The 13,555-nt window shown below is 36.4% G+C and overlaps 1 protein-coding gene across 1 annotated transcript in view; it reads left to right on the top strand.

Annotated features, from left to right (window-relative positions):
* The window catches only part of BBS9 (Bardet-Biedl syndrome 9), a 210,010-nt gene that overhangs the window by 90,959 nt on the left and 105,496 nt on the right, over positions 1–13,555 (top strand). Inside the window, exon 20 of the mRNA XM_063304050.1 lies at positions 8,850–9,072. Within this exon, the coding sequence (XP_063160120.1) occupies positions 8,850–9,072 (223 nt within the window). The remainder of the gene's footprint in view (positions 1–8,849; positions 9,073–13,555) is intronic.

Below are 13,555 nucleotides of genomic sequence, written 5' to 3'. Positions count from 1 at the left end.
AATTGGAGCTGGTTGTTGTAACTGCTGTAGCATGGCTGCTTGTAATGTGTTGATCTGGAGATCTACTTGTTGATGTTGTTGCAGTGCTGCTGCCAGTTGTTGGATGGCCTGCCGAATTTCCTGGTTTTCTGAAGACATTTTCCCAAATGTCTCTTGCTTTTTTTTTTTTTGTTCCTCCCTCTTTCAATGGGAGTAGTGGAGTTTGTTAGGATTGATGTCCTAACAGTCAGGAACCATGCTGAGACAAAGAATAGGTCTCTAGTGCTTTATTACTGCTACATTAGACAGGAAATCCTAACAAACTGAAGAAGTGTGGGAAAAAACCCAGACAGATAAACCCCAAAAGTTAAGGCGGGTCTGATCTGTGTCTCTTTGAATGGCTGCTTAACTCCTCAGTACTACGCATGCGTTTTCCTCCCTGGATAGATGCCCCCTCCTGCTCACCATCAGTACTCATGACAGATGGAGGACTTACCAGAGCGACTTGCGACCTTCCCTGTTGGCTTCCCCATTGACTTTGCTTGTGGGAAGTGGCAGGGAAGATCGCAAATGGTGATCACGTGACTGTGGGACACTGCAACAGTCATAAGGTATGAGCCAGTTACCAAGTGCCCAAATCATGATCACATGACCGCGGGGACCCTGCAATGGCCAGAACTTCAAGCAACAGCCATAAGTGCCGCTCATTCAGTGCCGGCACAACTTCAAACAGTTGCTGAAAGAGTGATTGATAAGTGAGGACTACTTGTGAGGGGAATTTAAAACTGGATAAATAATCAAGAAGCTTATAGATCATATGAATTTGGATCACAGGGTAAAATAATCTTAAGAGCTCTGTGATGTACTACAGATTTCTTCTCACAAATTGACCAATTTGTGAAAAAAAATGAGAAATTTTATAGGACTCTTTATTCTTGCACTTTAATGTTGAAGTGTTGCTTGTATGGTTCTCACAAGTAGTATTGGCCTGTATATACTTGGAATTGGCACACATCCATTTTAATAATGCAGTTTGACTCAGTTTATACAGAAGTACTGTAAGTCATATTGTGTTCAGTGGAACTTATTTCAGGGAAACGAATACATGACTGCATCCAAGAGCTCACAAAAGGGCAGAAGACTGCATTTGACAAATTTTGTTGAACACTTTGTATCCCAAACAATGTATCCCAAACACAAACAGTGTTTTCTTGTCCATTGTACTGTATTGTGCTGCATTACAGATAGTCCTCCCTTAGCAACCACTTGTTTGAGCAACTGTTCATAGTTGCGACACCACTGAATGAGTGGTTTTTACAACCGGTCCTCGTATTTCTGGCTGTCACAGGACCCCTGTGGTCACATGATCACAATTCGGGGGCTTGGCAACTGGCTTGCACTTACGACATTTGCAACATCCCATGGTCACATGATCATGGGCAGGGAAGGTTGCATGTTGCTCTGATAAGTCCCCCCAGAACGATTCGTGACCTTCCCTGTCCACGCCACCATCCCCCAACCTTCCTGCACTTGTGCCCTGCTGCACCATCCACTCCCCCGGTCTTCCTCTGCTCACATATGGTGTGCACCGGGCCGCCCAGGCCTCCCCCGGCCTCCCCCACCCAATGTGGCACCCCCACACTTCTTACATCAGACTGCCGCTTCCTGCTTAACAACCCACACATCTTGGGGTTACGACAGTAACTGGGACTGTCAGAATTGTCGCTAAGAAATGCGGTCATGTGACATTGCTTTACGACCGCATCACTTAGCAATGGCAATCCCAGTCCCAATTGCCATCATAACTTGAGGATATACATAACTTGTATTATTTTTGTGCAACTATTCCAACCATTTAAAAACAATTTTTTAAAGATTATATAAAAATCTTAATAATTGATATATTTTATGATATTATTTGTTTTAAGATCAGAATTTGTATAAATAACAAAAGTTCTACTTCATAATTTTATGGGAGCATGCAAAATTCTCTCCGTGTATGTATGTATACATATAGTATATGCATATATATAAACTATATGCAAATAATAAATTTGTTCTTTCTTGATCCAGTTCTTATTGATATATGTACCTGGAAGCCACAGTTGTCTTTGGGTTTTTTTGCCTTAAGTAAACAACCTTAAATTGTTTGACATTTCTTTTTGACAAAACAAGCGTGTTTTATTAGAAAGAGGCTAAGATTTCTCAGATGAATGAAATGATTCAGAAAGATTGAAACCATATATAAAAAAACCTTCACATTTGTTTGGCTTTGGAGCAGACTGTTCAATGCCATATACATATACAAGTATGGGTGTATATGTATTTACACTATATGATACCAAATTCCAAAGTATTAGACATAAATGATATGCGCTAAATTGAAAAGCTGAACTAAAATACATCTTTGGAGAAAAAAAATTCTCCCCAGGATACTAAATAATTTCATATTGAATTTTATATAGTGCCACAGAAATCTGAATGTAATTTAAAGAGAATACAGTTTCTAGTGTGTGCATAGGATGTTCTTAACATTCCATTGGTATTTTCAAACCAAATTTTGTAAATTGTGTTCATGTTCCCCACAGAAATCTGTGGATGTATGATGGGAAATATTCCAGTATCTTTTTTAGACAATCCTTTAAGGTTTCATTTTTATTATTCAGTAAAGTAAATCACTTACTTTAAAATGATCCTGAATAGAATACTTTCTAGAATAGAATACTTTATTGGCCAAGTATGATTAGACATACAAGGAATTTGACTTCGGTGCAAGAGCTTTCAATATATTTACGTAACATCAAAAATAAACAATCGTAAAGTAATAATGTTATTTATTATTATACTTTATTATATAAAGTATTCTGTTACCTCAAAATGATCCTGAAGTGACATCTGTCACAAGTTATACCTTGGTTGTAAATCTTTTATATATTAAAAAAAGATAGGAACATAATGGGATGATAAATGTTTTTCTTGTTTTTTTATCAGATTTTAAGTGGTTAAACATAGGAAAATAATCTTGAACATGGTAAAAATAGCATACACACACAACACACACACTTAAAATGTTAGCTATTTGTCTATGTTGCTAAACTAATGAATGATTATGCATTTGTTTTATCTTTTGAGAGAGGGTTTCAAGGTATATTGAAGTTCAACAGGGAAAAGTTCTTTAATCTCAGAATAACTGGACATTGCTCTGGAGGTGCTAGAAAACCCACAGTGAAAAAAAAAGACCGATTTTTTAAAATAAAATTTATTTTTTAAATAAAATTTATTCTGTGGACAAATTGCAAATTGGGATTGAAATCTAACTGAAAAATGATACAGGATGAAATATTTAAAACTACTCTTTCAAGATGATTGTTCAAATTTCATTTGAAACCTCTGTAACTATATTTACCTTTGAAAAAACAACATAGATCCATAGAGAGACACGCAGTTTGGCTTTGATAAAGTATGTCCGTGTTGGTCAATTACGTGCAAGATTAATTTTCTTACTCTCAATTTTTCTCAAGTATAATGTTTGTGTATATTTGCATGCATTCCATTTCCAATCTACTATTTATTTGTATTCCTCAGATAAAAGATTTTTATTTATTCAAGGTGTTGGAGGGCTGGTTACTTGGAAAACAGATACACTCAAGCATCTGTTTGTTCATTACAGCAAGTTAGTGTGGAAATTCTTCAGTGGTAGAGAAACTCTTGTTTGTTACATGGAATAGTTTGGATTCACCAGATATCTGATTTGATCTTTAAAGAAGTTCATCTAATAAGAAAACTTCATTTTAAAGTTTAAACATAAAAACTTTTATGGTTAATCATTGCAGCAGATCTTTACGAGATAGTAGTCTTCATCAGACAGAATACTATTCTGTTTTTATTATTCACAAATTTAATCCCATTAAAAATAGACAGACCTATAATTTTATTTTTATATTACATTCATTTTATTGTTTTTTATTGTCTGTTAGAATTTTGATATACTTTTTGAGACATATCTTGGCATTTGAAGTTGTACATCCTTGCCCAAAACAAAAAGTGTAAGAAAGAAAATATTTTTAGTTATTTAAAGAAAATACCATTAATAATCTTCTGACAGAGGACACTAGCATTACCCGAAGGATAATTACTGGAAAGTTTGTAATATAGTCTAAAATATTTTATTGTCCAAAATAATTATTTACACTTAATCAGTTATGACTGAAAATCTTTTTCATTTGTTTTGTAGTCACCTTTCCTTCAGACATCAGGCAGACCCTAAAGAAAAATACATTGAACTTTTAATTCTATTTTTATTTTGTCTATTTAACTTTTTATCTTATATAATATTGCGCGTGCATGTGTATATGTATAAAACAGACCTGTTCCAGAGCTGTTCTAGAGCTTTTAATCCCAATTGTTTGGTAGAGCCATCCATCTTGGAGGTAGTCTTTGGAGCTGATGTTTAGATATTTATTCGTCTTGATTTTTTTTTTTTTTACAGTTCTAATCCATGCAGAACAGTTTTTAGTGAATTTCCGGAATTTTACTTCCCAAGAAGTGAATTGCATTAGAATTGCAATTCTAATGATCAGAATGAATGTGGTAATATCTGTTAATTTTTCTTCTATAATATGGTTTATCTTTCAGTGTACATAATTTAATGTGCATATAAACCAACTGAATTTTCGCTCAACTTTATGCTTCTACTTCAGTAGGCTTCTGATTATGAAAGCTTCTGCCAAAATAAGCCCAGTTAGCCAACATCTGAGATTTTCTTGTGCTCGTTAATTCCTACTTTAGTTCTAAACTTGAAGAACAAGGTCTGCATGCTAAAAATAGAATATCAGGAAAGGAAAGTAATATGCTATATGGATTTGTGCATATCTTCCCCCAACCTCTGAAAAAAAACCATTTGTATTTTTGATAAAGAATAAATTATCCATGTAGTTTTCCCTCACTTATTCAATTATAGACAGTATTTATTCTAAATGTTATGCTTTTAGTTAAATAGTGAAATGAGTGAATCAATTATATAATGCTTTCCCCCCTTTTAAAATGTTTAAGTAATGAAAGTACATCTCAGCATTCTACCTGGATTTAACTCTTTAGAGGGAGAAGGTGAGATGGCGAGTCCCTTCCATTGGCCTGAGTAAGAGCAGTTCTTCTTCTATTCCTCCCTTTCTGAACTATCTCCTGTAGTATCTATGGATTTGCAGCTGTATTAGGAGGAAAAAGAAAATGCTGAAATCCAAAGAATAAACTTGCTAAACTGTTGAAGCTCATGTCGTTTCATGCATCTCCATAACTGTCATAGATCTTGTTTATCTCTTGGTAATTGATTTACATATAGACAACAGATATAATCCAAAGAAAAGCCTTTGGCTAACATAGTTTGACAATTGAAGAAAGAAATATAGACTCACATTTTGTCTACATCTTCTTAAGCTGCTTTGTCAGTATCAAAATACATGTATAAATTTTGCACATGTGCATATAGGTGATTAGTTTTCTTTTAAAATGTTTGTGACAAGTTGTTTTTATAGGCTGTATTTATACAAATTGGTTGGGCATAGAACTTCTAATCCATATAACACATTTTCGTGACATAAAGTTTGCACAAATAATTTGTTTTTTAAAAAAAGACCGTGTGTATCTGTTTCAATCTTCCTTATCCACATTATGTACTTTTTATCCTTTATCTTTAAAGCTGTCTTGTAACAGTAAGATGCCTGCTTTCTTTAGGTGATTAATGTTTGTAGTAGTCTCTGTATATTAGCTGTTGATGACTCTGATTTGAGTTTTTGGCTGTCAAAACAGTCTTTAATACAAATTAGAGTAATAGCTTGAGCTATAAATAGTTCAGATTAAAATCCAAAATATGAACAGCATGTGAGATGTTACTATACTTCTCTTATTTATGGTAAAAGCCTCCCTCCCAAATGGGAATTCAATTACTGTACAGTAATTGTAGTAAAATAATACAGGGGGAAAAAACTATTTTATTTACTTATATTTCATATTTTGTCACCACCCATCTCACTAAGAGCAACTCTGGGCGGTTTACAATAAAATTAAAATAACTACAGATTAAAATACAATAAAAACAAAATTCTTCATAAAAATATAAATATAAAATCCAAGATGGAGAATCAAAAGATCTTAATTTAAATACATATAATTCCCCATGGCCTCTTCAAGGCGCTAACCATCCCTGTGATTGATTACCCCCCTCCCTCCCTGAGTGAGATGTTAGAGCCAGGTCTTTACTCCCTTTCAGAAGGCCAGGAAAGTGGGGGCCTGCCTCACCTCTGAGGACAACGCATTCCACAGGGTGGGGGCCATGGCAGAGAAGGCTTTTTTCCTGGACCCCGCCAATCAACCATCTCTCATGGACAGGGTCCGTACCATGCCCTCTCTGCCTGACTGGGTGGGATGGGTCAATGTAATGGGGATGAGATGGTCCCTCAGGTAACCTGTACCCATGCCTTGTAGGCTTTAAAGATAATAACCAACACCTTGAATTGGACCTGGAAGCAAGCTGCAACCCAATGCAGCTTGCTCAGCAAAGGTGTTACATGTGCCGTCCTTGTGGCCCCTAAAACTGCTTGTGTGGCTGTATTCTGAACTAGCTGTAGCTTCTGGATACTCTTCAAGGGTAGCCCCATGTAAAGCGCATTGCAATAGTCAATATGGGAGATGACTACAGCATGAATGACTGATCAGAGGGCTTCCTGATCTAGGAAGGGGCGTAACTGGCAAAGGCCCAACTGGCCATGGCTGCCACCTGCTCTTCGAGCAGGAGTCATGAGTCCAGGGGGACCCCCACGTTCTGCACTGGGTCTGTCTGGGGCAGTGCAACCCCATCCAGAACCAAAGATGGTAATTTCCCAGATACGGAGGAACCCCCAACCCATAGCCACTCTGCCTTACAAGGGTTCAGCTGAAGCCTGTTGTTCCCCATCTAGATGCCTACAGCCTCCAGGCACCAAGAGAGGGTGGTCACAGCATCACTTAAGTCACCCGGGATGGAGATGTATACTTGGATATCATCAGTATATTGGTAATACCTCATCCTGTGGTGATGGATGATCTGACCCAGCGGTTTCATGTAGATGTTAAAAAGGAGTGGGGAGAGTACTGAACCCTGTGGCACCCTTCAAAGGAGGGGCCGCAGGCCGGATCTCTCGCTCCCTATCAACACCGATTGGGACCAGCCCCAGAGGAAGGAGGTGAACCAGCACAGAACTGTGCCACCCACCCCCAACTCCCTAAGCCGATCCAAAAGGATACCATTTTCCAAAAGGAAAGTTGCTGAGAGGTCAAGAAGAACAAGGATGCACTGCCCCCATCCCGCTCCTACCAGAGATCATCCATAAGTGTGACCAACGCTGTTTCTGTCCCATATCCAGGCCTGAAACCTGACTAAAATGGGTCCAGATAATCCGTTTCATCCAGGATCCTCTGGAGCTGCAATGCCACCACTTTCTCAACCACCTTCCCTAAAAAGGGGAGAAAAATTGTCCAGTATGGTGGGATCCAGTGATGGTTTCTTGAGGACGGGTTGCACCAGCGCCTTGTTAAAGGCAGCTGGGAACACTCCCTCCCTCAAGGTTGAAATCGCCATTGCTTGGACCCATCCACATGTCACCTCCCAAGCTGCCTTTACCAGCCAGGAGGGCATGGATCTAATCTTATAACAATAAAAGGAGACTCATAAAAAAACCACAAGGCCAAGGTCAAACTTAACACTTCTTGATGGCAATTGCAATGGAACAGAATTTAGCTTCTTTCATCAATGGACTGATTTTCCTAATAAAATAATACGCAACCTCCTTTGCAGGTCAGCCCAACCACTTGTTAAGGAAGGTAATTATTAGATTGGGGTGCCAGATGGCATAAAAAATACAACACATAATGACTATAGCATCATCCAAGCGTGAACATAAATATTCTGAAAAAGAACTATTATTCTACCTTCCTTCCAATACTATAGGGAGTAAAATGCTAAACTTTGCTAAGATAAAAGTTGTGCTGCAAGGAACAGAAAGAATGTTAAAGAAGTATTTGGGTTTAGAGAATGGTGTGCAGAATAGGTCTCTGTTTCAAAGGTTCAAGACCTTAAATCTCTTCTACAGGTCCAAATAAAGCACTCTTTGTTTGAGCCCTATAAGGGCTTTTTTTGGAACGAGTGATCCAGGATTGAAATGAAAGACCATGATATGCTGGAGCATTGGCTTCAGTTTTTTTCCACAAGAAAATAAATGTACTAAGGATGGATTGAACTATCCTTGAAAATTAGTTTTAGCCAGTACTTGAGATGGTCAGTTCTCCCACCAAGACAAAGCCAAACTGCAGAAAAAGAAGTGTGAAGGAAACATGAATCAGAGTTGTTATGTATTTAGATTATATTGCTTTTAGGATGCTTGTTTCCATATAGGAACAGTTATGCCTCATATTACAAGAAGCGCAGCATCTTTGCTCTAAATAACTTGATAATTACAGTATTTCATTTTGGAGAGAGGAGAGAAATTTAGCCAGATAGAATATATCTTAATGTTTGCTAATGTGATAGAGTTATATGTTTATGTTTCATAATTATTTGAATTATGTCAAATAATTCCCACATAAAAATGGAAAAACTACTTAACTGTGAAAAACAGCAAAACCAAGATTATTAAGTGTGTTAATGTTAATCAGATTCAAATATTTAACAGTTCTATATATGTAAATCTTTTCCTTATTGCTTTTTACTTTGTTACTATGTATTTTAATTTTCTAATTAAATATGTCTAATTAAAGTATGTCTTTTATCCAATACAATGAACCACATTCATTTTGTAAATGATATTTAATTTAGAAATATTTTTCTAATCCTTCTGCAGGGTTGGGAAGAAAGTGTGGATGCTTCTATCTCTCATTTGTTAAAAACATGTCTGTCCAAGAGTTCCAAAGACCACGCTCTTACACTTTTTAATCAATTATGCATCCCCAAGGATACTAGTAGATTGAAGAAGCACATAACTTTACTCTTCGATAGATTGGCCAAAGGTGGTCGTATGTCTCTAAACACAAACCTAGACTGTCACCAAGCTATGCTTTTGTCAGGTAAGTTGTTTGATATACATTTGTATGCACCTAGTTCAGAAAAAAAGGAATGTAGCTTTGGTGAGGTTCTCTTTTTAAATTTCCTGCTATAAAGGTTATAGTCAAGAGAAATGGCTTTTCTCTCTCCTTCAGAAATTCCCAAGTAACCACTGAATAAATATGCTAGTGGAATTTTAATGCCAAATATTTTTAGAATGGTATGTATTTCTTTGCTGTAACATTAAACATGATCCATTATGTTTTCCTTCTAACCAATAAAAAGTGGATTAGAGCATAAAACCATTTTGAGCTAACATTTGTCTAAATGTGATCAGTGACTGCCATATTTCAGGAATAAAAATAGACTAATACAGAAGTTAATGTACCCCAGATGATCATTTTAAGCTAACCAGTAAGTTCAGCTGAAAGTCACACAGATATACAATTCTACTTTGAGGACCTCTGAAAGAAATTCCTCTAAACTGCTTCTGCCTGATCGGTTCAAATATGAGGATATTCATGGGTTTCTTCTTTCTTACACTGAAGCTTTATTGGTTTTTATATTTAATGTGTGGAGATATCTAATAGGGCAGAGGGAAAGGAGTGATTCAGATCTTTATGTATACACATGGTAGAATTGTGCACAAAGGCAAGATGTCTAGATTATCTCTTCTGAAGATAAACTGGCAAAATTCTGGTTGGTTGATTCCTATAGCCCACAACAATTTTTGACATTGTGGTTGAGAACAATTTATTGCTCTGTCACAAGTATTAATTTTATGTAACAGGATTTGTTTTAATTTATTTTTTTTTATCAAAGCACATTCAAAAAATAGTCCTGTGGAAACAACTGTGCCAGGCCAATGAAAATATTGAATCAGTATTATGTTTGGTTCAATATGTATATGATGCTATTGAAAGTATTCAAATATGTCTATAATGAAACAGGTAGGAACTACTGTCTGTAGTTCCTGAAACTATTTGTGAAATAATAATAGACAGGAATCCTGATACTTACTCTTTACAAATACTTACTCTTTACAAATGAAGTTAACAAATGCCAGGTCTTGGACAGCTATGGCAAGAAGATACTTTTTATTGCAATTGCTACAGCCACTATAACCCTTACAGAGAGAAAAGTGCTTACCATCAACACTTAAATTGCTGCATTTAGCATTGGGCTAACTTTGAACTGTGTAATTGATACACAGTCTTCCTGCTTATCCCATTGTGAGTATGATGGAGATAAGAAAAGCATATACAGCTAGTTCTTTTGTTATTTTGCTGATAATCATTTGGCCTCTATGTTCAAATCCAGTTGCTGATGTAGACCTATAAATCTCTTAAAAGATTGACCATTGCATGTTTTAGAATGTGTCTTTTATGTTATATCTCTTTTCTCATTAAGATCTCATGCAGTGATCCTGTTCCAGATATATGCTGTTAGAAAAATATGCTATTTATAGCTGAAAACAAAATCTCTACAATCATTGCCCCGAGAATTTTGACTGGATGAGTGGGAGATAATTGTTAAATATGTGCATTTTAAATACATACATAAAGGTGCTTGATGTACGGCATTGTGTTACTCTGAAATTTGCTCGATATTCACTTGCCATCATCTCTATTATTAGATTAGTTTGGAGTTGGTTAACTGGAAGGGAGCACTGCTTGGCTTGTGTGAGGTTCTCAGCATTTGAAGATTGACTGGTGAGGAGAAACACAGATTGACTTTACACTGTTTCAGAGGATTTGGGAAGTAAAAAAACGGTAGTGTGAAAATCATATTTTCTGGTTGGGGGAGGAAAATAACACAGAGGTGTAAAAATAATGTATAGACAAACATGTTCAGGCATGTGTACACATACTCTAACTTTAGTCACAAACAATTTAACCTTGGAAACAGTTTTAGAAGATACTGGAAACAACAACTTTGATTGCGGTGCTATCTAGTCCATGTAATGTTTTGGAAGAGAGAGAAGAAATACTGTATAGGGGGCTGGATATTGTTGGGCTTGTCTCTTCCTCTTTAGGGCAATCCCTTCCATAAAGATTGAGGCAGGGAATTGTGTTTTCCTACCTCTTTTTACAGGAGCAGGGGTAAGCAAAGAGCAGTAGCTCCATGCCCCTCTCTGCAAGGCAGAAAAAGTTCTTCCTGGATTCTTGAAATCAGCTGCTTCCCAATCAGAATTGGAGATGGAGGAATGGAGAGAGATCTTCAGAGAAGGGAGAAAACTAATGGGCAATATGGGGTTCTTTCTGACTGCGCCTGTACCAGATATGTTCCATCACTGCATTAATTACACTATCTTAGGAGTCCCTCATCACAGTGGTTTAATTGATTCATTTTACCTTTTTCATTTTATGCAGCTGTTATGCTTTTTAAAACAATAGCTAAATATTAAGTTCTTCTGTTGATTGAAATGGTAAAATAAATTAATGTTGGGTATAGATGCTAGAGATTAAAGAAAAAGGATGTATAGTACCTCAATTAAACCTAAGGCAGGAGCCACTGAAGAAAATTTCAAAAGCAGATTGTGATGTGGCTTTGTAGGGTAGGGGCAGGGCCGCAACTAGGGGGGCAAGTGGGGCATGTGCCCTGGGCACCGTGCGGGGGGGGCGCCAAAATGAGTGTGGGGGGCCAAAAGGGGTGCGGAATCCATGTTTGCCCCGAGTGACACAGACCCTAGTTGCGGGCCTGGGCAGGGGGGAGGTTAGGAGGGATTTGGTCCTCCAGTGAAAACAAAAACAAAAACACACTTGGCAAGAACAGGGCCCTACATAATCCTTGGCAGCTATTTTGATCCTGTTTCTAATCATCTAGAACTAAAATGTCCATTTATTGTGGGTGTGGTGTAGCTAAAGTTGATGCTGATTTTAAGACTGCATATAAAAGCAGTGTGAATTTAGCTTTGAAAAAGCAGTGTGGCTTTTAATTATATTTGTATTTATATATAATTAAGAGACAAACGAGAAACGAGAAAGTTTTTTAAGAGTCTTTGCTCAATTTCATTCAGGTTTTTTTTATGCTGACAATAGGTTCTAGGCAATATTGTTAGAAATGGAGTTCATGAATTTTCAAATCTTAGCATTTATAAAGTTATTGAAAAAAGGGTATGGGATGCTCAGAAGCCATCTTGTAAAAGTGACAATAAAAATCTGCAGGTCACATTGGTCTTTGGTATACTGCATATTATATTGCCTTTGGCAGCAAGTTATATAGCTGGCTGAGGAAGAAAGTAAAGAAGTTTGAGGACTTCCACCGATCACTAGTATTGATCAAGGCTATAGAACTTCTACTGAAACATGGTTTAGACCACCCTAATGTCTTCTAGTGGGTGGGCAAAACAGTAATAAAGTTAAATACAGTGAATTTATTTTGTAGGTTGTCTAATATATTTTAGTTACTTTCTTTTGCAATTTGTATATGCATTTAATTTACATCAAGATTTGGCTATAAAGCTATAACCAGATTTAGTTATCTTTACATTTCACAGTCTTTAATAAGATATGGATATCAATATACTCTTGAACAATATTTTCAAGCACGATTCAAGTGAAAACCAAAGTATTTTTCTGATACATATAAAATATATTAAAAACAGCATAAAATAGGTCCTCCGACGGGAGGAGATGGGCGGGGATAAGTTAGATAAATAAATGAATAAATAAATAAATAACTGTATTAATATCAATACAATTTAAAATAAGTTGGGAAGCAGTTTTCCTCTAGCAAAAAAGTTTAAAAGTAGTCATAACTGTAGTGATAATGAGAAATTCTGAAAAATAAAGGAAAATGGAGAATCTGTTTCTGTTCAGAGAAAAATGTGTATATGGTACCAAACAGGTGTAGCATGTGTGTTAACTGTATGAGGGATGATGTGTGTGCTTCCATGTGTAAGAAGGGAGGTTGTGTGAACACACAAGTATTCAGAGAAAGGATTTTATGCCCTGTGTGTCCATGCAAGGTTATATCCTCATGTACATACTAGAAAGTGTACCACTGAAGGTTTGTTCTAGAATCTGTTGTGCCTTTCGGCCTCAGAAGGTTCTTATTCCTTGTTTAGAAACCAGCTACTAATGTTAATTAACAAATCATTTATTATGTCTCTTCTCTGGACAGTACTGTGTAGAATGTAGGGCTAAGTGAGTAACTGGCCCTAATTCACCCAGTGATTCCTTGGTCTAGTGGCAATTTGAGTCTTTAAGCACTATATTTTATTAGCTTATTTTTCCCAGTAGTGTGGAGGAGAGAAGTACATGAATTTATGATATAAGTTTTAGCTGAAATACATTGCAGTGGTATCTTGTTGAACAAACCAATAGTTCATTTAATTCTTTGGGCATTGACTTTTTCCTAAGAAAAAGTCTTTGGTGTTTCTGTATTTTATAGTGATTTTCTTTACAGTGAAATGTTCTTTATTGTATTTATGTTTTACTGTAGTTAGTACAGCTGTTTTTTGTTAAGTGTTAGCATTATACATTTGTTACTGTATTTAAATAT

Source organism: Candoia aspera, chromosome 4 (genome assembly GCF_035149785.1).
Source record: "Candoia aspera isolate rCanAsp1 chromosome 4, rCanAsp1.hap2, whole genome shotgun sequence".
NCBI classification, from domain to species: domain Eukaryota; kingdom Metazoa; phylum Chordata; class Lepidosauria; order Squamata; family Boidae; genus Candoia; species Candoia aspera.
This window is presented reverse-complemented; position numbering and strand designations above follow the sequence as displayed.